General features: G+C 43.0%; 1 protein-coding gene across 1 annotated transcript in view; it reads right to left on the bottom strand.

The window, feature by feature from the left end:
* The window catches only part of ADAMTS12 (ADAM metallopeptidase with thrombospondin type 1 motif 12), a 261,756-nt gene that overhangs the window by 40,904 nt on the left and 193,262 nt on the right, over window positions 1-27,590 (bottom strand). Inside the window, exons 14-16 of the mRNA XM_006116518.5 lie at window positions 19,190-19,310; window positions 10,298-10,542; window positions 7,997-8,138 (exon numbers count right to left, since the gene is read on the bottom strand). Of these exons, the coding sequence (XP_006116580.3) occupies window positions 7,997-8,138; window positions 10,298-10,542; window positions 19,190-19,310 (508 nt within the window). The remainder of the gene's footprint in view (window positions 1-7,996; window positions 8,139-10,297; window positions 10,543-19,189; window positions 19,311-27,590) is intronic.

The raw sequence follows: 27,590 nt of genomic DNA, 5'->3' as shown, positions 1-27,590 counted from the left end.
CTACTGCAGAGACCTTGCTCTATTTTAAGAAACTAGAACATGTGTGGGAGTATCTCTAGGAAAGAGGCCTTTTGGCTGATGAAGCAGCATCCCTCCTACATCTGTCTTCTCACTGCTGGTCCCATTGAATTATCACTTAAGCCAGGTCTACATTAAGAAATTAACTTGCTATAACCATGTTGCTCAAGGGTGTGAAAAATCCACATCTAAGAGTGACACAGTCTTACCGACCTAATTCTCTGTGAGAACTAAGCCGATGGGAGAATTCTTCCACCGACACAGCTACCGCTTCTCGAGGATGTGAATAAGCTATGCTACTGAAGAAACTCTACCGTTAACATAGGTAGCATCTTCTCTGAAGTTCTACATAGGCATATCTGCAGCATTTTAAGTACAGACCTGCTGTCAGATGCTTGAAAATCATTCACGTTTTCATTCTTCCAATCCTTCTGTGCCTGATAGTCTCGCTCTCAAATACATAAAATAACTATATACAGAAGTGGTTAAGCTAGCACTTTCAGTGCAATTGAGATTTTTTTGCATGCGATCACACTCAGAGGGTATATCTAGACTACATCCCTCTGTCGGCAGAGGGATGCAGATTAGGCAGGTCGACATTGCAAATGAGGCAGGGATTTAAATAGCCCGTGCCTAATTTGCATAAAATGGCCACCACATTTTGCAGACTCAGCACTTTGTCGGCACAAAGTAGCAGTCTAGAGGGGGATCTGTCGAGAAAGAAAGCCTTTTTTTTGACAGATCCTGTAAACCTCCTTGCAGGAGGCATAAGGGACATGGATATCCAACAATCGCAAAAACTGAATGTGTCTACACCAATGCTCATGAAAATGCAAACAAAAAGTATCAAACATAATCAGATCAAATTGAGATTTTTTTCCCCACAAAATTTTTCCTGCTCTTTGCCTATGTCAGGTCAACTATGAGCTGGAATGACTATTTTTGACTGGAAAGTCCAGTTCACCTTTCATTTCCTTTCAATGTTTAATTCCTCTGTTAAATTTACCAGCAAAAATGCCTGTTGAAGCGTGGCTGGGTTGGGCTTTTTCTGATGTACACACAGCGTCTGAACACTTCCCTTGAAAATGTCATAAAAAGTAGTGAAAATGTAGATAAGAAGGGTCAGTGTTGGCAAAAGTCAGAAAGTACAAAGTGCTTGTGTAAAAGCATCCGAGTGACTGCATGCTTATTTGCAATGAGCATGAAATTGATTGTATGCATGAATGTGTGCTCATGCATATACACACAGAGTGTTTTACATTGCCCTTTGAATGCACAAATAATCATGCAGATTGTATGCACAAATTATCATCACAAACTTACATCCCTAACTTTTTGAAAATCAGCACATAAATGCAGAAAGAAAACATAGTGACCACTGATTTGTAAAACTAACACCACAACTTTTGGATTAAACTTCACCGCTGAACTAAACATGTACATCTGGAGTTATATTTGCAATGCTGAAGCTGAGAAGGGATTTAGTGGGTATACACTAATTAACCCCAATAGGCATCTTGTGGTTAAGTCCCTTTATAAGCTTTGAAAATTTACCACATGCTTACTATTTCTATAGAGAGATAAACTTTTGCATTCTGCTTAATGCTATCTTTCAGCCAAGAGGCTGTCCTCTATTAGAAAGATTATGCTCAAGGCCACTTTAGTCTAATTCTAAGAAACATGATTATGGCCTTTAGGAAGGACTAAATGTATCTGCAATATTTTTATCAACAATTATTTAAAGAATAATGTGCAAGAAAAAAAGCAAAGTAAAGGTTTTATATAAATCAAATAATATATTATTTAAGGGATTTATGTGCTGCCTTGACACTCGGTGTCTAAAACAGTATGAGAGCATTTGGATACAGATTGGCTAATCTAATGAGGAGGGTTGAATGGGTGAGGGGGGAGGGGCAGGTGACCAAAACCCACAGGAATTCAAAAACATGGAGACTTGTGAGACAGGACAGAAACTGGGAGGACTGTAGTAGCAGGGATAAAGGAGAAAAAAGACAGAACTAGGTGGGGTGTGTGTAAACAAATCAGTATCTTAGTAGTCTGCGTACTAATGTAAGAAGTATGAGGAATAATCAGGAAGAACTTGAAATACCAGTAAATAAACACAATTATGACACAGTTGGCAACACAGAGACTTGGTGTGATAATATCATGACTGGTACAGAAGGGTACCACTTGCTCTAAAAAGACAGGCAGGGAAAAATATAGGAGGTGTTGTTTCATATATTATTCATATTACATTAGATAATATATTTATAATGCACAGTGAACATGAAAATAAAAATAGCACTAGACAATCTTTATATCTCAGATGTACAAGTAAACCTTCATTTTAAATGTAACGTTTATCGCCATCTCAGAATCTCTTTGAGGATAAACCCTGCATGGAAGTCTCTCAAATGGCATCAAGTGTTGTAGCTTCTGAATTTGTCATACTTGCATGTAACCCAGAATTTGACAAGACTGCAGTCAGCTATCTTGTGTGTTCAGCCATTAGCAACTGAAAATCAAACATAATGCAACTAGGAATAACCCATGCAGCTGCAGTTGCATGTTTGCAGTCCTGCTAATCAGAATAGAAGGTTGAGACAGGAAGTTATGTTCCATGAAAATAGAAGCAACCTGTGCTGCCTGCAGCTGGAGCTGAGCTAATAAAGGACTCTTTTGAATAGGATACAAATATATTGATTATATAGAAGAATTTAAGTTCAGTTTTCATGATAGAATTTGCACTACAATACCTAAGGGAGGTGAACTGAAGTTTTTTTCTACAGTGTAAATGTTCTGTAATAAAAAAATTAATATAAAGTGAGCACTATACACTTTGTATTCTGTGTTGTAATTTAAATCAAAATATTTAAATACATATCATTCTTATTGTTTTACAGTGCAATTAATCGTGTGATTAATAGCAATTAATTTTTTTAATCATGTGATCAATCACGTGACAGACCTAACAATTAGCATGAAAAAGAAATCACATTGACCCCAGGCATTAATTTCCTAAAATGAAATCTGTAACAAGACAGTTCTTCGAATAATGGAAAATAAACAACCATAGTTATTTTCCTCGTGCGGAAGATTTAAACACCAGCATTAATGTTTTTCTTTGCTGTCTTAATACACTTGACTTCACACTTAATTTGTTTTTTGATTTTTTTGTTTGTCTCTTTAACACTAAAATCTCATGGAATGTAATTGAAGTAACCAATAATTATCTTCCAACACTCACAAAAATGTTAACAATTAGAAATGGAAAAGATTAATGTTCTCTTAGCCATCCCCTTACAGGGGCAAGTTTGTTCCCCCACTATATTATGCAGTCTAGTTATAAATGGCTAAGACAATGGTATTTCTATTATCTTGCTTAGACTTTCCTGCTATCTAATAGCTCTTATTGAGATCAACAAACATCTCTGAAGAACAATCTTACTCACAGCTGAAAGTTACCAATCAATTAAAAAATCAACTTACTTTTTACTATTCGTAGCATTTGTCTCCAAAAATGTATTTTGTGTTTTAAAGAAAAGACTTGAAGCCTCTGTTTTGTAGAAAGGGTGAGTGAGGGGGGAATTTGATAGCAGCCTTCAACTTCCTGAAGGGAGGTTCCAAAGAGGATGAGAGAGGCTGTTCTCAGTAGTGACGGATGGCAGAACAAGGAGCAATGGTCTCAAGTTGTGGTGGGAGAGGTTGGATATTAGGAAAAACTATTTCAGTAGGAGGGTGGTGAAGCACTGAAATGGGTTACCTAGGGAAGTAGTGGAGTCTCCATCACTAGGGCTACGTCTACACTGGCCCCTTTTCCGAAAGGGGCATGTTAATTTCACAGGTCGTAATAGCGAAATCCGCGGGGGATTTAAATATCCCCCGCGGCATTTAAATAAAAATGTCCGCCGCTTTTTTCCGGCTTTTAGAAAAGCCGGAAAAGAGCGTCTACACTGGCCCCGATCCTCCGGAAAAAAGCCCTTTTCCGGAGGATCTCTTATTCCTACTTTGAAGTAGGCTTTGAAGTAGGCTACTTTGAAGGGGCTATTTCGAAATAGCAGAAGTGGAACCGTTATTCCAAAATAACTTTGCTGTGTAGACGCACCTTTGCTGTGAGTCTACACAGTAGGGCTTTACTCAAATTAAGCTACACAAATTAAGCTATGGTAATTGCGTCACTTATTTCAAAATACAGCCGCTCCCCACATTACGACCACCTCCAGTTATGACCATCCGCACTTATGACCAAAGCGGTCGTAAATGCAGATCTGAGTTACGAATGGCAATCCGCGCTTACGAACAGTGCGGTTGCCATGTAACTCTATGGGATCCGAGTTACGAATACTTCGAGTTACGGACTAAGTGTTGGTCCGTAACTTGTTCGTAACTCAGGGAGTGGCTGTAGTTTATTTTGAAATTGGGAGCATCTATACAGCACTTATTTTGAAATAGAGCACTCTTCCTCCAACTTTCCTTACTCCTCATACAATGAGGGTTACAGGAGTTGGAGTAAGTTCTCCAGCTTGAGAGTATTTCAACATTATTTTAAAATATCTTCCTGCTGTGTAGATGAGGACTGTTATTTCGAAATAACACTAGTTACTTTATTTTTAAATAATGTTTCTGTGTAGACATACCCTAAGGTGCCACAGGACTCCTCGTTGAATTTTCTAACAATTCAACTGCAAAGTGATAGGAGTCCGATTGCTTGAGTCATTTATAATTAGACTACATGAACTAGGAGGGAACAAAACTACAGCAGCCAGAGGATGACTAAGGTGACATTTTGCATTTCTGCTTGTTATAATTTTATGAGTGCACTGTAATAATTATTAGTTATTTTAATTATATTCCAACAGAGAAATTCTACATTAACTGTCCTCTCAACAGTTTAAGAGGAACTGATCACAGAGCTAATAATTGATGGTTTCATTTACAAGTTTGACACCTGAAACTGAGGTCTGAACAAAGACCTGAACTGAATGGGCTGGTATATTTCCTACCCTAACGACATAAACAGCTAAGCACCAGATACTTAGAAACCACTCGATTAGCCTTATTTAGCATGGACATTCTAATTGACAATATTTGTTCCCCACTTTTTCCCTTCTCTTTCACTCCCCATCTCCATTCTTTCTCTGCTGTTTATTTGTACCCTTGACCCCTTAACTTCATTCATGTAAAGAAGTGGGTTGTGCCTACAAAAGCTCATACTACCATCTACATTTTTATTGATCTCTAAGGGTATGTCTACACAGCGACTTCCCTTACTCCTTGTAAAAGGAGGGTTACAGGAGTTGGAGTAAGTCGTCCTCCAGCTCGCCATTGTTTTGAAATAATGGTTTGCTGTGTAGACACTCTTTTTGTTATTTCTGACTAACGTCAGTTATTCCAAAATAATGCTGCTGTGTAGATGTACCCTAAGGTGCTGCAGGACTATTTTTTGTTTTTTAAAAAATTTTAATTGACAGGGTTTTTTTTCCTTTCCCTCCTTTCTTTCTCCTCCCCCATCCCCTCTTTTTCTGCTTTATATTTCAAACTTTATATTTCAAGCTTTATATTTCACCATGCTTGTCATGTGAAGAAATGGGCTGTGCCCACAAAAGCTCATGATACTATTTATATATTTTTGTTAGTCTCTAAGGTGCTACAGGTGCTACCTTGTTATTTTTTAAATGATAACTGTAATTGAAAATAGTGAATCATAATTCAGCCAATGTGTTTCTAGTGAAGTTCTGCAGGGACCAGCACTTAGCCAATGCTATTTAGCATTTTTATCAATGACTTGGAAGAAAAAATAAAATCACTGATAAAACTTGAGGCTGACTCAAAGATTGGGGTAGTGATATATAATGGAGATAACACACCAGTGATGTGGAACAATCTGTCTCTCTTAGTAAGCCAAGTGTAATGCACTTGATATGGCCACAGGCAAAGCTATACATCTCGAAGCAAAGAGTATGGGGCATTCTCGGTGCACCAGGGAGAACCAGCTTACTTTCAGCTCTAGGTAAGGACTGACAGGATCACAGTTTCTAAGTTCCTACATTGGGAACAAAAACGGGCTCTTTAGCCTAGCAGACTCAGGACTAACAAGACTGAATGGCTGGAAGTTGAAACTAGACAAGTACAGACAGGAAATAATGTGCACCATTGAGTACCCTCACTGTTAAACTAATTTTTTCAGGTAGGTTTGTAGAAGAGGATGAAATTCAGGTGAAATGTTATAAAAAACCATTTGCCACCTTAAGAAATTTTAACAAAGAATTATGGTGGAGTCTCCATCACTAGCAATTTTTAAATTCATCATTAAATTTAGATATGTTCTAGTTCATCAGGAATTAATTCAAGGAGTTGTATCACCTGTGTTATATATTGGCTTAGAAGATTAGAATTATATTAGTAAACAATGACCTCATCATACAAACAACACACCTATGAAAAAATATTTCCATTGATGATATCCTAAATCTATGAATAGGCAAAATAAGCAAATGCTATTTGTGAACTTATTACGGTCCCGTCTTAATGTATGTAAAACATGCAATGAATACAGCATAACATTTATTGACAGCCATCTTATAAATCTTTTCACTTTTTTAATCTTACGTATATGGTCATTATATGTCTACTGTGTCACACTCCCCCGGAACCAATTATTTCCCACAACTGTGAAAATGAACGCAATATAAATAGGGGGCAAAATGCTTAAACACGTCAATATTATCTGTCAGAATTGGATTTTTTTAAGTCAAATTCTACCAAACCTAGCTGTGTATGAAGTCATACTACATGACCCTTCTAGCTTCAAACTCTATTAATCTTTAATGAGAGGTGAATGGGTGAGGAAGTATCTGGGGGCCACTGACCACATGCCCCTCCCACCATCTGGATAAGGGCTGAGACAACTCCTTTCCACCCCAGGAACTCTCCCACCCCTCCCCAGCCTTGCTTTGCTCCTATCCTGCCTCTTCCCTGCTCTCTCCCTGCCCTGCAACACTCTCTCCCCACCTCCCTCCAGCCTTGCCCTGCCTCTTCCCCCAACTAAGGTGGCCCAGGGGACTAGCAGAGCTGGAATGGGGGGGGAGAGGATGCTGAAGGAGACTAGCAGGGCCATCAGCAGTGGTGAGGAAAGCAGAGCAAGTGGCATGGTGCATAAGGTACCTGACTCTGGACCCTGAGGTCAAGGGCTTAAGCCCATGCACCCTCCCCCCCGCCTGCCTGCCCAGGGACAACCACTGCTGCTTCGTGATGGACAGACCTGGTACTCCGGGGATGAAGGTAAGAGGAGTGTAGACTAGAGGGAGGTTGGGGGGATTGTGCAGTGGGTAAGATACTTGTCTTTTGAGCCACAGGTGGAGGGTTCAAGCCCTGTCCCCCACCCTTGGGATAAAGGAAGGATAAGGGGCGGCACGGAAAGTCAAGAGGTTGGGGGGGGGTCTTGCACAGTGGATAAGGTACTTGCCTCTGGAGCCAGAGGTCAAGGGCTCAAGCCTTCCCTGGGGACAATCACACCCCTCCCCCACTTGGTGATGGACAGACCCGGCACCCTGGGGCAAAGGAAGGATAAGGGGGGGGGGTGTAGAATATTGGGGAGCTCATACAGTGGTCAAGGTACCCACCACCAAAGGGTGGAGACTCACCCTCTGGGGACAGCCAACCCTAGAAGCCTTGGGACAAAGGCTCACTTTTGCTCCTTCAGTTGCATTACTCTGTCACCAGGGAGTGTGGAATAGTCCAGCCCCTCTCCCAGAGCAGAGCTGCTTTGCTCAGCTGCTGCTGGTGAGTGTGGGGTGGAGGGACTCCAGTGCAGGGTTAGACTTCCCCTGCCAGCTGCTGGCCAGCCCCTTACACCTACAGCATGTGGGGCATGTGACTCCTCATGCCCCCCATGCATCTCCCCTGTCTGTAATAAACAGAGTAAATCAGTTGTCAGTGAATTAAAAACATAATAGAATAAAAAGGTATTTTCAACCTCTTCCACACGTTACACTACAATCCGACCAGCCTCCATATTGCCAAAAATATTCTGGATCCTCTACTTCATTCTCCAGGCTTCCTTCTTTACGTATAGTGTATTCATACTTTATTCCAGGGTTATTTTCCTGAAAGAGTAGCTAAAAAAAAATATGATTTAATTATGTTCTGTCTATGATAATAACACATTGGCCCACAACTTCAAGAGCATCGGTGGGCAAGATATGGCTCGCCACGCTATTTGATTTGGCCTGCCGAGACCCTGAGGCTGTTCAAAATATCTAGTGGCTCCTTCCTCCTCCCCACCCACCAGGGTCACACAGCGCCTAGAGAGAGCCGCCAGCTGTTTTGATCAGTGAGGTATACGCCTGGCAGGGAATGTGGCAGGGTGACAGACTTTGTGCACTTTCATGCTCCCAGGCCCGAACTGGCCTGGGGGTACGGGAGCATGAGAAGTCTTTCTCCCTTTCCCCTCTGCGATTCTCTCTAAGCACCACTCGAATCTGGCAGGGGCGAGAAAGGTTGTGTGCTCCCCCGTCCCCACTACCAGCTGTGATGATTGGCCTGGGGGCAGGGGAGCATCCCATGGGCTGTTGCAGAAGAGAGCCTGTCTCAGGGACCCTGTTGGGATGCTGGCCAGGAGCTGCCTTAGGTAAGTGTCTCCCGGCCAGAGCCTGCCTCTTCCAAACTCCCTGCCCCAGGTCACTACCGCCTCCTATCCTAGGTCACACACATCCTACACCAGGTCACAATTCCCTCCCAGACCCTGCACCCCTGCTACACCCTACCCAAAATTCACTCCTGCACTCCTACTCCCTCATGGACCCTGAACCCCAATCCCCTGCCCCAGGTCACAACCCCAAACTCCCTCTCAGACCCCACACCCTTTCCTGCACCCCAATCACCTACTCCAAGATCCCTTCTGCACCCAACATCCATCTCAAACCACACATCCTCCACCGAAAAGTGCAGCCTTTGACCACTTTCCAGAATCTTGGAGGGCCCCCTCAAAAATTATTTCCCACCCATGTGCAATAGTATAGTTCCAAAGTGTCAGCAAATCTTTATAGGCACCCAGCCTGGAAACACTTGACTCTCAAAGCATGCCTGCACTTGAGAAACGTCTATAATATCAAACCCTCACTTGTTCACAGGTGTTTAGGGGGGATAAGTTGGATTTAAATGTGGGGTGCACTAAAGCAAACATGTACTTTTACAAGCATACTTTTGAAAATTCGCGTTAGAGTATATTCTGTCGTTATAACTACAAGACAAGGCTAAGCAAAATAAACACATTGAGATAACTGAAAATGGACATTTTATTAATACCTATATTTATATGCTAATTTCATTTTAAATGACAGTATCTCAACTGTATGAAACAGCAGTTCCATATGGTATCACAGCAAACAGCAGCATATTTATCAAAACGTGGCTTTAATGTTGTTTTGTAATATGTCTCCTTAAATAAAGAGGAAAATTCTTAGCTGCAACAGGCAGTAAGCAAGTCAAACAAATTGTTCATTTACTTTTGGCAGATAACAGAGGTGAGGAAGAAGATAATCTTTAGGGGATAAATACTGAAACTCTTCCATAAAATAGTTTACTCCCACCTAACCAGGCAACACTGAACACAAAACACACTGACAAAAATCTTTATTTTCCTGCTCTAAGTCTGTTTCTCTGCACACTGAACAAGGATCATCCAGTGAACTCTCTTGGATACATCTTTCCCATAAATGTAAGATGTGGGAATGGTGCACTAGTAGGTCCCATTCCTTCCTCCCTTCTTTTTCTATGGTTTTATGTTTAATACAAATCTGTGGCATACTAAGTAAATGAGGGAAAAGAGGATAGATACATTCCAGACAGAAAAAGGGAATCTACAAGTACCTTCCCACAGGCAAATATTAGTCTGATCTATTTAAAGTTAGACTGGATAAATCAACAGAACATATATTTTAAGGAGCACTCTTAGGCAGTGAGCATTAAAAGATTGAATAGAACTTTCTCCCTTTGGATTTTTGGTACCAGTTCATTAAGGTATTCAAGCACATTTTTAAGCAAAGTCATTGGACTACTTATATTCTTAAACGTAGGTATGTGCTTAAGTAACTCTTGAATCAAGGCCTTCACTCATATGACTACATTGAAAGCCAAATAGATAATGAAGGAACTTTTGCTGGAGTACTAATGGAATTAATTATAAAAGCTATTTTTCCTGACTTGTTTTAAAAGCTCGAGATCATTCTGCTTCCAGTCAGAGTTACCAGCTTCTGCTGCTGACCCTTTACTATACCTGTATCCAGACTGACTCATTGGTGGGTCCAGATGCTGTCAGATTTTCAAGATCTCCTTTTCTCTCATATTGAAATGTTGTCCCTGCCACTTTGTATTCTCCATTCCACTGGATAATAAACCCCCCATTTAGGTAATACTTCTCTGGGTCTTCACTCCGCACTGCAAGGAAATTTCCTGCCTCTGCCATTTCTACTACTCTGATGTCCCTTGCTCCTTTTGGAATCAGTCCAATGTCAACATAACCTAAGGAGAAAAGAGAAGTTCCTTTAGATAATCATTATTGTAATCGAAAATGATTATATGTTACTTACTAGGGATGTTAGATATTAGGTAGTTGAATAGTCAAATAACTGCATGAATTCTTCTCAGTTACTTGACTGTTCTACAGTCCCCAGGGGTGGGGCTGGCAGTCAGTGTTCTCTGGTCCCACTACATGGAGCTCCCTGCCATCCCACTGTATCCCGCTGCTGTGGCCAGCTTCTGTTCGTGGTGAGCCAAGGCTTACCATGGACAGAGGGTGCTTTTTGGGAGGTGGAGCATCCTTTGTCCACGGGAAGCTTGGGACTGCTGCAGACAGAGGCTGCTTTGCGGCAGTCTCCCCTGCCCCTCCACATGCTGATAGAGGCAGCAATTCAGGTGAAAGGGGTGGAGGCACCACCATCGATCCAATGCTGGGGGGAAATGGCTCCCTGCAGCAATGGTTCCTGCTTGCCTCTCCCCCACTTGCTGCCTTTGTATACATCTCTATTACTTACCTTTATAAAAAACAAATGTTGGTCCAAGAGGTACTCTGTAAGTGTTACATTTGGTGCTATAATAAAATTGTAGAATTCCCCCAGGACTGAAATGTCAGCCACCCTTGCAATATGTAAGAGTGAACATTCTATCTGGTTTAAGTTTCAGTGTCTCCTTTTCTATCTAGTTAACAGTGCCTTTCACTACAAACTTTTCTTGGGTTTCAAACATTAGTTAAAGCGACGAGGAGTCCTGTGGCACCTTATAGACTAACTGAAGTTTAGGAGCATAAGCTTTCGTGGGCAAAGACCCACTTCATCAGATGCAAGTGGGTTGCATCTGATGAAGTGGGTCTTTGCCCACGAAAGCTTATGCTCCTAAACTTCAGTTAGTCTATAAGGTGCCACAGGACTCCTCGTCGCTTTTGCAGATTCAGACTAACACGGCTACCCCTCTGATACTAAACATTAGTTAGAGGACCAGAACATAATTATTATTTATGCTGTTAGAAGACATATTGAGATTAATTTTTCTCTGAGATACACTAAAGTAAATCTAGAGGAACTCTACTGAGGATGCATAGGTGGCACCATCTACGATATATATACTGTGACATGTGAAATGGATCACTGTATATTTCAGGGTGTGATTAGTCTAGAGAAAATCTATGGCAGCTGCATTAATTTATGATGCCTCCTATGGGAAAAGATTTTTGAAACTTGAAGGGAATGTTATCAGCTGTCACCAATGTATGAGAAGAAGGTCACTAGCCTGGAATTTGTGAGTTCTGGATTCAAGTCCTTGTTGTACCATAGACTTCCTGTGTGGTCTTGTGAAAGTGACTTAGCTTCTTTGTCCTTTAGTTCCCCATCTACCAAATAGGGATAACAACACTTTCCTGACTCACAGGGGTGTTGTGAGGGAAAATTCATGAAAGGCTGAAACACTCAGGGTATGTCTACACTACCCTCCTAGTTCGAACTAGGAGGGTAATGTAGGCATACCGCACTTGCAAATGAAGCCCGGGATTTGAATTTCCCGGGCTTCATTTGCATAAGCGGGGAGCCGCCATTTTTAAAACCCCGCTGGTTTGAACCCCGTGCAGCGCGGCTACACGGGGCTCGAACTAGGTAGTTCGGACTAGGCTTCCTATTAGTTCCGGTAGTTCGGAATAGGAAGCCTAGTCCGAACTACCTAGTTCGAGCCCCGTGTAGCCGCGCTGCACGGGGTTCCAACCAGCGGGGTTTTAAAAATGGTGGCTCCCCGCTTATGCAAATGAAGCCCGGGAAATTCAAATCCCGGGCTTCATTTGCAAGTGCAGTATGCCTACATTACCCCGCTAGTTCGAACTAGCGGGGTAGTGTAGACATACCCTACGATACTTCAGTGATGGGGGCCTAATAAGGGGGGGAGGGTGTTTTCAGCCACCAACAGAAACTCCAGATTTTACTGACAGAACTCAAAATTGAGTGTGGTCAGAGTGTGCTGAAATAAAGCAAGTTTTACTAGTCAAAATTCCTAGGGTACACCAGGATTTACAATTCAATTCTACTTGTCCTACACAAATAGTCTTAATGGCCTTAATAGGTCTACTCATGTGAGTAAGGCAAGGAGGATTTTACACTTAGCCATACTGAACCATCTTTACTATCTTAAATAAGTACTTAACACTCGTTACCATGGTATCCAAGCACCTGAGTCTCTATTATATTTATCCTTTGAGGTATACAAGTGCTTTATTATTCCAATGTTTGTATGTAATTACAGCATTCCACAATAAGTTTGGATTCAAGCTTCTTAGACTAATGTTTGCTAAAATTAGTGTTAAAATACAAATTTAACAAAAATCTGTTAACAACAACTCAGATACAATTAGTTTGGCACAGTTCTTCCATTGTAGCTCAAAAACTTGATTCCAAGGTGTACCAGGACAGCTTGCTAATACATTTTTGCCTTCTGGTCTTTGTACTACATTCATTTTCTTTTGACTCGCTGAATTATTTCCTGATTTCCCAGATGCCTAAACTAATTCCCAGGGAATACTGTGCTGATTTTGAAAGCAAAGCTAAACAAGCTGCAGGTTATTCAGTAATTCAGTTGTTCTGCTTAAGATGCTGAGAGAGCTGGTTTTACGTAGCCATCCAGTTTCCACAGCTTAGGGTGCACAGCTCAGACTGACAAGGATCTGGAGATTTGCGACTCAGCATCTCAGTCAACATGTCATAGCCATCTAGCCCACAGATTGGATTTATTGAATCCTAGAGTATTAATGTTGTTGGCATTATAATCATCTTTGAACCAAGCAAATCACTGAGGCTATTAATCTCTCCCCCCTTCAACTCTTTTTTTGAAAAGTTAAGTGTATGTACTCATAACCACTGAAGGGAATGGAAATGTTATAAGTAGGATATGAAGAAATTTATACTAAAACTAAATGTATGTCAAGAGCCTAATCCTGTGAAGTCAAAACTCCCACTAGAATTTAAAGGCTTTCATACCTTTTTATGCTAGAGACACAAAGTGGATGAGATAGCTTTTACCTTCTGTTGCTGAGGGAGATGAGTTTTCAAGCTACACAGAACTCTTCTCTGGATAAAAAGGGCTTCTTGCAAGCTCAAAGGCTTGTCTCCCTCACTAATAGATGTTGGTCAGTAAAAGATATTATCCCATTTCCCTTGCCTCTAATATCCTGGGACAGACCTGGCTATAATAACACTGCATATTTTCCATATTAGCTCATGGTACTATATATATATTGTTAGTCTTTGGAGGTATGTCTACACAGCAAAGATATTTCAAAATAACAGCTGTTATTTCGAAATAACTTTACTAGTGTCACGCAGCCAAACTGCTATTTCAAAATTAATTCAAAATAGTGGAGCGCTTATTTTGAATTTGGTAAACCTCATTCCACAAGGAATAACACCAAATTTGATACAGCTATCTCAAAATAAGGCTACGTCTAGACTGCAAGCCTCTTTCAAAAGAGAGCATCTAGACTGCAACCAGTAATTTTGAAAAAGCAAGCTACTTTTTCGAAAGAGAGCACCCAGGCAGTCTGGATGCTCTCTTTCGAAAAAGCACAGTTTGCATTACATAGTGCCTTTTTTCGAAAGAGCACTTTCGAAAAAAGGCGTTATTCCTCGTGAAATGAGGAGTACCGCAGTCGAAAGAAAAGCCACATTCTTTCAATTTAATTTCGAAAGAACGCGGTTGTAGTCTAGACGCAGGTGAAGTTTTTTAGAAAAAAAGGCTACTTTTTTTGAAAAAACCCTGCAGTCTAGACACAGCCTAAGTGCTGTGAAGACACTTATACCGAAATAGGGGGTCTCCAGCCTTCCCAGGGTGCCCTGGTGGCCAATCAAGCCTCAACCAAGGACACTACTCTCCCTTCCCCCGCCCCGGAGCCCTTAAAGAGGTTGACTCTGGCCACAGTGCCTGTGCCATCTCCAAGCCTGCCAGCCCAGAGCCAGCAGTCACTGCCCCTCACCCAGTTGCCCCAAAACATGAGTCAGCAAGCCACTGGCAGCCAGCCCTCCACCGCTCCCCAGGAGCAGTCTGCCAGCTCCCAGGAGCTTGCCTGGGCCTGGAGAAGGCAGGTTCCTTCTTGGTCCAGGGTGGAGATCATGGACCTTATTCAGGTTTGGAGGGGATGCCCCCAACATCCATGATCTCTGCAATAGATGGAGGAACACGGCCATCTATGGCAGGCTAGCTGCCAGCTTGGCCACCAAAGGCCGCATGCGAGCCCAGGAGTAGATTTGTATGAAAATCAAGTTGGTCCGGTGAGACCCCCAACCCTGAGCTTCCCCTCCCCCTTCTTTCCCTTGCTTCCCCCTTCCAGCTCCCTCCTCCCAGGTTTCCTCCTTCCCTCTCCCACCCACTCTTGCATACTTTCCTCAGTCTCACCAGAGTTTCATTCCCTTCTCCCAGTTTTGTTAAATAAAGAGAGTTTGTGTTCATGAAAATACGTGTATTTTATTTGACATCAAGAAGGGGGGTTAGGGAAGGCTAAGTGGAAGGACATGAGGGAGGAATGAGGCACAAGCCCCGAGTGGGGCAGACCAGGGAGGCTCGTAATAGTCCTCAGGGAGGAAGCTCTCCTACAGAGCCTCCTGGATACTGACAGCCCCCCAATGGACTTCCCGGATGGCAGCCTGCAGAAAGTGCAGCCAGGCTCACAGCAATGCATCCACGAGAAGCACCAGAGTGCCCAGGGACAGCTCTGGCTCCATGTTGCCAAGTGCTGTGGTGTCCCGAGTGAGGGCAACCAGAGCACACAGAGACAAAATGCTTTGCTGTCCCTCATCAAGGTAGACAAACAAGCAGGGAAAGCTGAGAACCGGCTGTCCAGAGGGGGTCCCTTTAAGCACAGACCTCATAGCCTCAGGCAGCAGCCACACAAAGTAACTCCTGACCTGATGCCCTGCCGGACCTGGTTCCAGCCAGCCTTAAATGCGAGTCAGGCCAAATATAGTCAATGAAATGTTAGCTGGGCTCCTTGTGTTTGTCTTCTCCTTGTACGCCCCACTGGACTTCTTCAATATGGCTCCCCCTTGTGCACTGCTGTCATGGGATAGCACTTTCTGAGATGAATGAGGCAGTTCACACTTCTCAGACCTGTTGCTTATATTCTGCACACAGAATCTCTATATCAGTTTTACCTGGTTCATGTTTTTGAGGCATCTCAACAGCCATAACAAGGAGAAACTTCCCATTCAAAAAGAAGTAATCTTAGGCTATGTTTACACTAGAGCCCTTACAATGGCACAGCCACACTGACACCTGTACCCATCTCCTGTGTAGGAGGAGACAGGACAGAGCTCTGCCACCAACACAACCATCTCTAATGAGTGGTGGTAACTATGTTGGCAGACCATCTCCCACCAACATAGCACTGTCCACACAGTCACTCAGGAGTGGGGTGGGGTTTCCACATCCCAGAGCAACGTAAATTATACCAACAAAACTGCTAGTGTAGACATAGCCAAAGAGTCTGGAAAATACAGCAGCTGCATGAAATCAGGTGTCAGCATTTTACCAGCAGGCACCCACTGAATCTGAGCCCTGATTCGGGTTGTCTTTTATACAGTCAGTATCCTTTCTCTTCCCTTATTTTCTTTATTTGTTAGCTCATCTTTAAAACATCTAACCATTTAGGGGTCTATAAATGGAAGTCTATAATAGTTGATAATTTAGCCAGTCAAGACCTAAGAGATTTTTTAATTTGTCTAACCTTTCTTGCTATTTTGTTCCACCTGCATAATTAACATAACAAACCAATGCCATTTGAATAACTAGGGTGTCCATTAATAATAAAATACTAAACCAACTGTGTCCAGTTTATGAGGCAGTAACTGATCATTAGACATACTGAAATAAGCTAACTTGGAGACATGTTGCAGTAAGTCTACCATCTAATTTATTAGTTCCCTGCAACTCTCCTGAATTAATTAGTTCTCTCAGAAATTCTGAAGTGCTGCATCACACTACAGCCCTTATTGTAAATGAGCCATGCTATTGCCTGTCAGAAAATGGCAAGTCAAACAAAAAAATGGCACTTTCCTGAATTTATGGCATTTCCACCCTTCACCCCCAAAATATACAAATAACCTTCCCCTACTTCAGGTTTTATTCCAATTCCATAAAAAAGGCAATCAAAAGTATGCACAATGCCTCAGAAGTTGGTTCAAAAAGTACTGATATTTGATACCAGAGCATTATAAACATAAAACATGTTAAAAGGAAGCATCCTGCCTTGCCTTACAATAATATTTTATAGTCCTGTGTTGTTTTTCATCAGGAGATCTCTTTGTAAAAAGTCAGTATAATTAATTTCCTTTAACAAAAGTCCAGAGAGGTGAAGTGAATTGGTCAAGGTCTTACCCTAGAGACCAATGGCCAGACCAGAAATAACCCCCCACATTTTCAGACTCATCAGCTAGTGCACTATTCATTAGACTACACTGCCACACTCAAAATAGACACAGGGGGGAAAAAAATCACAAATATCCTGACAGAAAGTTTGCATCCAGCTTTCACCAAAGATTCTTAAACATGAACAAAAATTGTGCAAATCACCCGTTGTTTGTAAAGAGAAGTCAAAGCCAGTCAAGACAATATTAAGGCCACAAAAGCAATTTATTTTGCTGTGTAGGAAAGAAAGGCAATATAGCAAGAAAACTACCTGGCTTAGCCAGGAGATCTTGAATGATCTAAAAATCAAGAAAGCGGTCCTGCAAAAAAAGTGGAAACTGGGTCAAATTATCAAGGATGAATATAAACAAATAACACAAGTACGTAAGGACATAATTAGGAAGATTTAGATGCAAAACAAGCTCAGTCAAGCTAGAGACATAAAGGGTAACAAGGAGACATGCTAAAAATATATTAGAAGCAAGATGATGACAAAGGACAGGGTAGACCCATTATTCATGAAGAGAGAGAAACAATAACTGAAAATGTGGAAATGGTAGAGGTGCTTAATGATTCCTTTGTTTCAATTTTCACCAAACCCTCTCTCACCACAGCAGCTTCAAGCCAGGTGAAAAGTGCTTCTCCATAGCCTCTGCAGCTCCAGTGGCCACAGCCAGGGGCGGGGTGCATGTTCCCTGGCTGGGGCTGGTTTAGGTTCATGTTTATCTGCCCCCCACGCTCTCCAGCCAGAATGAGGAATGGAGCAAACTGTGCATTTCCCCCTAGCTCCCTGATGAAGGGGAACAGCCAATAATGTTCCCATATGAATGGGGTGTTGCAACCCCCCCCTCCACCTCCTCTAAAGGGCACCTGGGGGTGGGAGGCTTTGGGCTGGGAAAGTCCTGGATGGGATAGGCACACCCAGCAAGTCCCTTTCACCTGCCTGGTGAGTCTGTCTCTTTTCTGTATGTTTTATGTGTCTCCATACACATGGGAGGATTGGAGGGGGAGAGAGCTTCATTCCCCCATGCACAACCAAACCCTTACCTTGCTTTAAGTTTGAAGAGGAAGCTGCATACCAAATTTGTTGGTCCTAGCTCCTTTAGGAGGAGTTCTTGAACAAACAGACAGATAAACTCGCTCACTCACAAACCCTCTCAAATATATAGTAAACTAACTGATAACCTTGCTTCATAATAATAAACCTTTGTAGTTTCAGGTGATGGCAAGGGATTAAATGAGTTTAGTAAATGAACTCTCCTCATTTCTAAAGGCACTACTGGCAACATCAGGTGTAAGCAGATGATAGGGGTGGTTGAGGAGGCTTTCTTTATTGACACCCATGTTGTAACTGTCCTGTAGCTAATCAGAGACTTTGCAGGCCACTACATTTCAGAAGCACTAGGTTTTTTTAATAACATTTATGAGATCTTTTAATAATAAATAGCAAAGTAGGTCAAGAAAAATGAAACCACTATCAAAAGTTTGTGTGTTCAGAGTGAAATCTGCTATACTTATGGAGATATATCTATCTCATAGAACTGGAAGGGACCTTGAGAGGTCATCGAGTCCAGTCCCCTGCCCTCACAGCAGGACCAAGTACCATTCTATCTAGATCTTAACCACCCAAGCTGTTCTAGATGCAGGATTAAAGAGACAGGAGATGAGTGAAGGTTAGGTGATATAAAGCCACCTTTCCTTTCCCCCAATCCTAAGAGCTTCCAGGGACCTCTCAGGCATCTATGAACCATTACATTACACAGAGATCAACCCAGTGACACCCCTTTCTGCTATCTGCATGGGGGGATGGGCTGCAAGTGGGTAGATAAAACTGAAATAAGCTAGATATATGGGTGCCATGGAACAAATCCCCAAGTTACTCATCTGGGGAATTTTCCGGGAAATTACTATCTAATGATTTGTCCCAGTTTTTGTAAGGAGGTTAATTACATACCTTTTGAAAATGAGCCTGCTGGCTATTTATTATCTGAGTAATTTACAGTGGAGGCTGTTGACATCTAACAGCACGGAGACAAATTGGCATTTAATTGGCTAAGGGGCACTCAGAGACATTTCACAGTACAGGCTAAAGAATCGTCTCTGATTCAAACAGACTAGGAACCTCCACTGGTAATTTACCATTCAGTTTACTCACCGACATAAAACGCAAAGAAATTTTCAAGCCTTGTTATTTGCAGAAACAGTGTTAGCAAGGAGGGGAGGGGGAAGCCCTCTTTACCTAATCCTTCACTTTGATTGAACACCATCTTCACTGTTTGACAAGCAGATCCATCTCCTAGGCAAACTCCACATCGATCTTCAGTTGCATTGGAATTTATTTCATAATCACAGCCAACAGCCTAAAGAGAAAGATATTTTTAACATAAATATTCTATCTATAATTAATCACTCCAAACTCAACATGCCACTGACTCAGGTGCTGTGTTCTAATCTGCTGCTTCAGAAGGGGAAGTGAACTAATTTCATAGAATGCAAATATACTTTGCGTGTAAACATTTAGTACCAGAGACTGTCACATTTATTTTAAGTACATACTGTATTGCACAAGAGTGACAGCCATAATTTGCACAGTATATGCTATGAAGCATGCAATGGTAAACAGAAACCACTTTGTTAACAGAAACAAACCTTTCAATTAACCTGAATTGTCCAGCCTATCCTGGATTTTTTTCTCTACTGTTGTACTGCATACAGATATCCTAGGTTTCCGAAGCAACTGCTTTGCCAATTGAACTAAAAAGTAGCAGTGTTAGTGCACCAATATCATATCTATTAACCTTTGCAAGCATATTACTGACATGAACATTTTTTGACAGACCTGAAAGACACATTCTCTGATGGCATAAAACTTTACACCAGCGAAGCCAGCTTCTGTAGTTCCCCAACACAGGAGAACATGTCAGAGGGCAAGAGGGTGAGGTGTAGTGGAACTACACCTAGCCAATCATCCATCCATATATGGCCTATTAGGAGTTGGACCATATTCCAATGACAGAACAATCCAATTTGTCTTAGATGAGCTTTGAGATAGTTCAGAGTATATTATAGGCTCAAAGAGCTGGAACTTCTTTCTCTTGCACAGAGCCAAGCTCAGATGCAAGGGAAACTCTGACCCCAGATTATCTCAGAAAGAAAGAAACGAATACAGAACTAAAGAAAAGCTAGAATGTAATATACAATATATGCAATACTTTGGAAACACGGACTATTCAAACACCTATGTTGAGATATGGCAGCTACTAAGGACCCAGTGTATCAAATTTATAAGAGTTATGTGCAATTTTATAGGCTGGCTAGTGACTGTAGCATGGCTCAATAGATCAACTAAAGCATATTTCCTGCAGGAACTAAATCCCCTAGGGGCAACAAGTCTGGAATGTTCATATCTGCCTCTAAGCTGCTCTGTTAGAATGGATACACTCCTATGTCTATACTACGTGTTTTGTCAGAAGAGGCAATGCAAATGAAGTGCTGATTAGCATTTTCTCATGCTTCATTTGCAAAATCTATTCCGATCTGTTTTTGCGCAAGAGGTTTTTGCGCAAAAATATGCAGTGTGGACGTGTCCATTTTGAGAAAAAACCCCTTTTTATGCAACATCCTCTTGCCACTCCAGGATAGGTAGACAGGTATATGCCTGAGGCAAACGGGACAGGCCTCAGACAGGCATATAAAGGTTCTTTCACCTTAGTGGAATACTTTGCCAAATATGTCACCCCATGTAAGAGGAGTACCAAAGATGAGTGGGAATATGACCAGAAGGCTCTGGGCTCCAACAATCCCTCAACTGGCATAACAGTGCATAGAAGGCCACAACACAGCAGCGTAATTCCAAGCAGTCTTGACATTGCTCTAAATTTCATGGCTAGGCAAACTAGTTCTCAGCCAGCCCCAGCAAAAAGGATGAGGACAAAGAGTTGCAGGAAGCCTTCCTTGTCTGCAATAGCAAGTGCTACTGGGACATATGTCAGGATTTAGCCCTTGAGGTTTAATTTCACTGTTTGATTACGTGCTTCACCACATGGCATAATGGATGTATTCATATGGGCATGTGACTGTAATTTGAAAGCCTTTCTACAAGAAGAAAAAACAATTGATTTCCTGTCTCTCAGCTTCAAAAAGGAAAACAACCTGGAGTGTTTCCCTTTTGTCTCCTGATACCATTTTCACAAGGAGAGACCTGGATGTCACGTCAGCACAGTTAGCAGGAGGTCAAAATGAAAAATCACTCCTTCAGCTGTGAGATATGGACACAAAAGCAAACTGAATTTCAACATTGCTAGGGCGGCACACGATACCTTTACAAGCTTCTCCTTTCACTTGTGTCTCCCTCTGCTGCTTCAACGGGGAAAGCGACACATCCTGGTGTATCTATTTATCTTGATACGTGTTTAGCCGGGAGGGGGTGCGGGAGGGCAGAGAATTGATGTTCTATTGGACTGACAGTGGAAGGGTAAAAAGTGGAGGCCACAGCATTAAAGAACTGTGCTGTTTCTGCAAGATTGAAACATGCACTTTGATACCTTACATGTTAAAACCAAAACCAGAACAAAAACAAAACAAAAACTCCCAAAAGCGCAACTTAACTTTCCTTTTCCTCTCCATATGGTATTATTACCCTCCAACAAGAAGATATTAATAATACATCTTACATCATGATTTTAAAAAAAGAACAGACTATTCTCCTGGCTGATTGAATATGATTTGAAGGGAGACAGAACATTTTAGCTGAACCTATGTAGACTAAATCTAATTTTCTGTAAGGAGAGAAGCAAAATTCCCACCTATCAGTTTTTATAGCGAATCTCACACACACATATGCCAACCAAACTCTTAGTTACAGATAATGACACACATCAGATTAAGTCAACTCCCTTTTTGTTACCCAAGTCCAGGAAACGTCCATATCTGTCCCTCTCACATAATCCTACTATGGTGGCAATGCCTCTTTATTAGTGGTAATAAATATTTATATTCTGGTAGCACCCACATGTTCCAATAAAGATCAGAGATCATTGCAAAATGCACTTTAGTACTACATTTGCCTACCTCACAAGACTATGATGAGGATTAAAAATTGTTTTCATATCTACTGATAAAAGCACTATGTACGTGTTATGTTTAATTATACAGTAAAAGATGAGTTATCCGGCATGTTACCAGCTGGAAAGCCCTATAAACTGCCATTTCTGATGCTCATTGAAAGTGTGGTTTATAGTCCAGCTGGCACTGGGCCAGCAGGTTTCCTATCTGGCTCTATGTGGCTCCCTGGAAGAGGCTACTGGTCCCTAAGCTCTTAGGCAGAGAAACAGACACAGGAGCTCCTAGTGCTGCTCCGCCCCACTAGCTCTGCAACTCCCATTGGCCATGAACCATGGTTAACAAGAGCTGCTGGGGCAGTGACTTCAAGTGGAGGCAACACTCAGAGTCACCTAAACACTCCTCCACTTGCAGGCAAGCAAACATGTCCCTGCTTGCAGGGAGCCACCCAAGGTGAGCACCACCCAGATCCAGTATCCCAAAACCTCCCCCCCCAATCCCTGTCCTGAGCCTTCCCACACTTAAACTTCATCCCAGAGCTTGCACCCTGCACCTTTGCCTGTGCGCCAAACCCCAACACTGAGCCCCCCTCCAGCACTCCCTCCTAGAGCCTGAACCTTGCACTCCATCCCACAATATGATCCACCTTGGCCCCAGCCTGGATCCCTCTCCTGCACTCCCAACCATTCAGCTCTGGCCCCACCCTCAGCTAGAGCCCTCACCGCTTCCTGCGGCCAAACCTCTACTGACGGATCCCCCTCCCACACTCTGAACCCTCATATCTGGCCCTACACTTTTAGTTAATCAGATTATTTAATTTATTCACCCCCCCATACCCTAACATGATGTATAACAAAGCTTTTATTGTATATATGAATAAATGGGAAGCTCCATACGGTTTCTAATCCCTAAGATGGCAGTAGGTGGACACAGTCAAATATATAGAACAGATACATTCCCCAGTCCAGTCCTCATTCACTTTTTCAAGCCCCAAGAGTCCATCAGCACATCAAGGATAGCTCCAGCACCTCTCACCACACGGCAGCTCTCAAGTATGATGCTCAAGGCCCCTCACCACACATCTCCCCTCCGCCGCTCCAGCTGGGGTGCTTTCTCACCTCATTTCATTCTCAGGTCTGGTTGTAGTTCTTGCCTAGAAATACCAGTGAACTCACCCCCTCTTTCATTCTCCTGCTTTCAGCCCTCTCTAGCCATCATCTCAGACAGCTGGCAGGCATCCCACTGCTGCTATCCCTATCTGGCTGAGGCTTTTTGGCCTGCGGACAGACCTCCTGACTACCTTCCATTTTCACCAGCTTGATCTGGCTCCACTGCTCAACTGGGGAATGCTCATTGCTCCCTCCTTCAGTGATATCCTCTCCTTAAAGCTCTCAGCCCAGCTCTGTTTCTCTTCTGAGTTCTGTGCATACTCTGGACTCCAGACTCGCTCGGTTGCCTTTTGGCTGTTTCTCCCTGGGACTGCCCCAACCTCTTCATTACATCCAAACTAGGGCAACACCTGGAGGGCAACAGTTACCTTCTTACAAATTGTTTGCCCTTTGGTACCTATGTTTGAAAGCATTGGCCTTGGTCTTTGTGCCTCAAGACACACCAAATACACATGGGTATCAGATATAAGATCATATAGTACCCTACCATTGTTATTTCATATTTGACTTCAGGCCAGTATGAAACATTATTTTAGCCAAAGGAAACATTCTGTGAGAAATTCAGTACCTAGAATGTCTGATTAAAAACATGATCAGGGCTTACTATTTCATGTTCAAGGACTCCTTTTTCAGATTAGCAATCTCAATATTCACCTATTATTCCAGTACCAGAATTAGCCCTGCACGAACAAATGTATTTTCAAATACAACATGTATTGCATTCACTTGAATTGAACTAATATTGTGCCAAATTATTCTGCGATGTTTGAAAAGGTTTTTTCCTCAAGTGCGTAAGCTGGATACACATCATATATATAGTAGCCCAGTGTCTGTGAGCCTGTAACGCTGAAATGCTGGCTGTTCCCTCTGGGTGGCACTGTTGCCTGAGTCACGTCCTTCACCTCCTACTGTGGTGCTCGGCTGACTTCTGCACCGCTCAGCCGGGCTGCCGCGGGGGAGCAAGTGGTGCAAGCGGCCATTTGGGCCCCATGCTCCCCATGCAGCACCCATGTACGTCACCTTCACGCCCCCCTTCGCCTCCTGCCATGGCACTTGGCTGACTTCTGCGCCACTCAGCCAGGCTGCCATGGGGGAGCCCAAACCGCCACTTGTTCCCCCACGGCGGCCCGGCTGAGTGGCGCAGAAATCAGCCAAGCTCCACGGCGGGAGGCAAAGAGGGGCGAGGCGGTGACGTGCAGCGTGACAGAGGCTCCAGGCCATTTGGGCTCTGCAGTCCCCCAAGTGAGAGGCAAGAGGGGAGGAGAAGAGAAAGAAAGAGACAGAGAGAGAGAGGCAGGAGGCGGAGGAGAGCTGAGAGAGTGGGAGAGGGGAGGCAGTAGAAGGAGGAGAGAGTAAGAGAGAGAGAGAGAGAGAGAGAGACGGAGCGAGAGACTGGAGGCTCAGGAGAGAAGACTGACGTGGAGGAGAGACCTGAAAATCCCATCTTATGATGGGCTAATTGGCTAGTTTTATATAAAACGTGTGCTACCATTCAGAGAAGAGGCCTGCTTTAGTTACCTATTAATCATTTCTTCCAATCCTTGGAAATTGACGGATTACATACTGCATCACATGATCCTTGCTCTGATTCATTCTGTTTGTTGGGTGAACTGAAACTATAGCTTGAATGTAAATGGGCTGTTAACTTATAGCACAAGTACACCAATTCAAAAAGCAGCCTCATTTCTCCCGAATCACTTATGATAATACATGACTAATATTTACAAAATGCCCCTTGAAAACAATCATTATCTGTGAACAACTCAGAATTTCATAGGTTCATGTACCATCTTCAGAAAAAAATGATGCTTGAAATACCATATGCAAATTTCTACTGTTTACACACATTTATTTTAGGCCTTGATAGACTAAGCATTGAATTGCCTGACAGACATTTGCCTGGGGAATTTGGAGGAAAAGTCAGGACGGGGAGGGTTGGAGGAAAGGAAGTTAAGAGTTAAAACAAAATTCATCTTTGATCAGAAAATGCCAATATGTCCAAACTGAAATCTTATGAGAACCTGCTGATTTTGATGAAACTTTCACTAGGAAATATTCTTAAGTGCAAGATGGAATTTCTGGTCAAGGCCAGAGACATCAGTCTGGTGGCCAGGGCACTCACCTGGGTTGTGAGAAACTCACATTCAGGTCCTTGAAGTAGTGCTCTGTATAGCCTCTCTCTAGTCCAATATAAGTTATTACCTCATCCACCTAGTCTCTTATTCACCTTCTTGCTCTGCCTGATTCAGGTAAGTGCACTGACCAGACTGATATTGAATATGCTGGGCAGGCTGGGCCTCTCTTGCTGGGTTGTTGTGAACATTGAGTGGTCTCCCTTTTGTCTGGGAATTTTTTTTCAAATTACAAGAAGTTTCACAAGAAGGTAAAATGGATTCCATCTCACCATTAATGAAGTTAGACTAAGAATACAGATTATGGATGGAGAACGGAGTGGCCTGCGGGGTCAGCAGGAATATAAGTAAAAGGAAGGGAAAGGAAAGAGTGGGGAAGGCAGGTGGATAAGGGCAAAGAGAGCCCTGCTGTGTGTATGGGGAGAGAGTAGAAAGGCAAAAAGGGCCCTGGTGTGCATGTTGGGGGGGAGAAGAACAGGGAGGACCCTTGTGTGCATGCGGGTTGGGGAGAGAGAAAGGCAAAAAGGGCCTTGGTAGTGTGCGTGGGTGGGGGAGGGGAGAACAGCACTCTGGTGGCATGTGGAGAGTGAAGAAGGAGAAAGAGCAGGGAGTTTCTGCTGGCGATGGTGACTGTGTGTGTGGAAAAGAAGCCAGAGAAGGTTCGGAGGGGAGAGGCAGAGTGCTAGGGTGCCTTGACTGGAATTTCACAGCTGTGGGTAATAGGCATATTCAATTACAATTCACCTTGCTTCAGGTTTCTGAATCTCCTCCAGCTCCCTTTGAACCAGGGTGCTTCACTTGTCCCAGTGCAACCTTTGACCTCTCTGGAAAGTCTTTTCTGTAGGTCTCCTCTTGCCCTGGTCTCCAGACTCACAACTATGGTCTCTCATAAATTAAGGGATTCCACAGCTTTCCTCCCTAGATCTATGACGTGGTTAAAGCAGGGCCCCTTGGCCCACCAGAATTTGCATTGCAGTTCCATTGCAAAGTCCTGGACCACACAACTCCTTCCTCTTGGTGACTCCTTTTTGGGGCTGGGCTGTGGTTCAAGTAGGCTCCCCAGCCCCGCTGTCTCCCTTCTGGTTCCTGTCTCAGGGAACTGCTCTTCTGACTCAATGCTTCTCTGCAATGTTCCTGTAATCTTAACCTTCCTGTAAGATATCACACAACTGGGTTTTCAACTGAAGGAAGCAGTGACCGGGTTAACATCTGGATCTCATTCCTCTGTGCAACTGCTGCTCTCCTCCCTTTTTTTTTTTTTTTTTGAAGGATTTTGTCATGGAACAGGGGTTGGCAGGGTCCACTATTCCTTCAAGAGAACAATCCAACCTTTTGCCATAGATCACTTCTAACATGCTCATGTACCAGTTTGGGAACCTCTAATATACATGCTAGAACTTGTGTTTAACAGAGTTGCATCTGTTCATCCTTGCTGATTCAAATGAATTTTAAAAGAACCAGCTTTGGATAAACTAGGCATATATCTGTAGTGATGTGTGAACTGCCAAAGCTTGTGAGAATTGATATGAATAAATCCCCGAAAGCTTGATGCTTAGTCATGCTGATCTCAATCCCTTTTACTTAGAAACCAGAGTGAAAGTCTCATGAGATGAGTGTTATAAAATTTCAGATACTATTGGAGCTGCATCAAATATACTATGAAAATAGCCCTCGTAGAGTAGTCCTGCCTGGAGTCAGGAGGCATAGAGATGAGCAAAAAAGAGGATGATCACCCATCCTATTTTGTTTAGCACAGTACCTTTGGGACAAATCCCCACTGTTATCATAAAGCACGGTGCACAGGAACATGTGGGGAGGTGGGAGTTGGCGGGAATGGGGGAGCAAGTGGTGATGCCAGCCCCATGGGAGCGGGGAGGACGGAGGGAGACCTAGAGCTAGAGTGAACAATCGTGCCAGCTCCAACCTTTGGGAAATATGGGCATCCTATCTAGTGTGCGTATCACAGCTTGCTCCAATCCTGTCTCCCCTCCTCCCACTGTATATAAAAGGGGGACTCTGGTGCATGGTTTTGATCAGCCCCACACAGAGGAATGCGAGGTGGGTTGGGTGAGCAGCTTGGACCACTCTGGCACAGATGAAGGAGGGCTCAGGCCCAGCCCCACACAGTGTCCTGTTTTCCCTTTGGGCAACATGATCACTCTAGCAAAAATACACATTTGAAAACATGTACCAAATATTTTCATATCTTAAAAAAAAAAAAAAAGATTTGTTTCAGCACATCTTCAAGTATGACTTCAAGTTCCCCCTGCTCATCCCA

The sequence above is a fragment of the Pelodiscus sinensis genome, chromosome 6 (genome assembly GCF_052426305.1).
Source record: "Pelodiscus sinensis isolate ZL-2025 chromosome 6, ASM5242630v1, whole genome shotgun sequence".
Classification (NCBI taxonomy): domain Eukaryota; kingdom Metazoa; phylum Chordata; order Testudines; family Trionychidae; genus Pelodiscus; species Pelodiscus sinensis.
The sequence above is the reverse complement of the archived record's forward strand: the minus strand, read 5'-3'. Positions and strand labels throughout refer to the sequence as shown.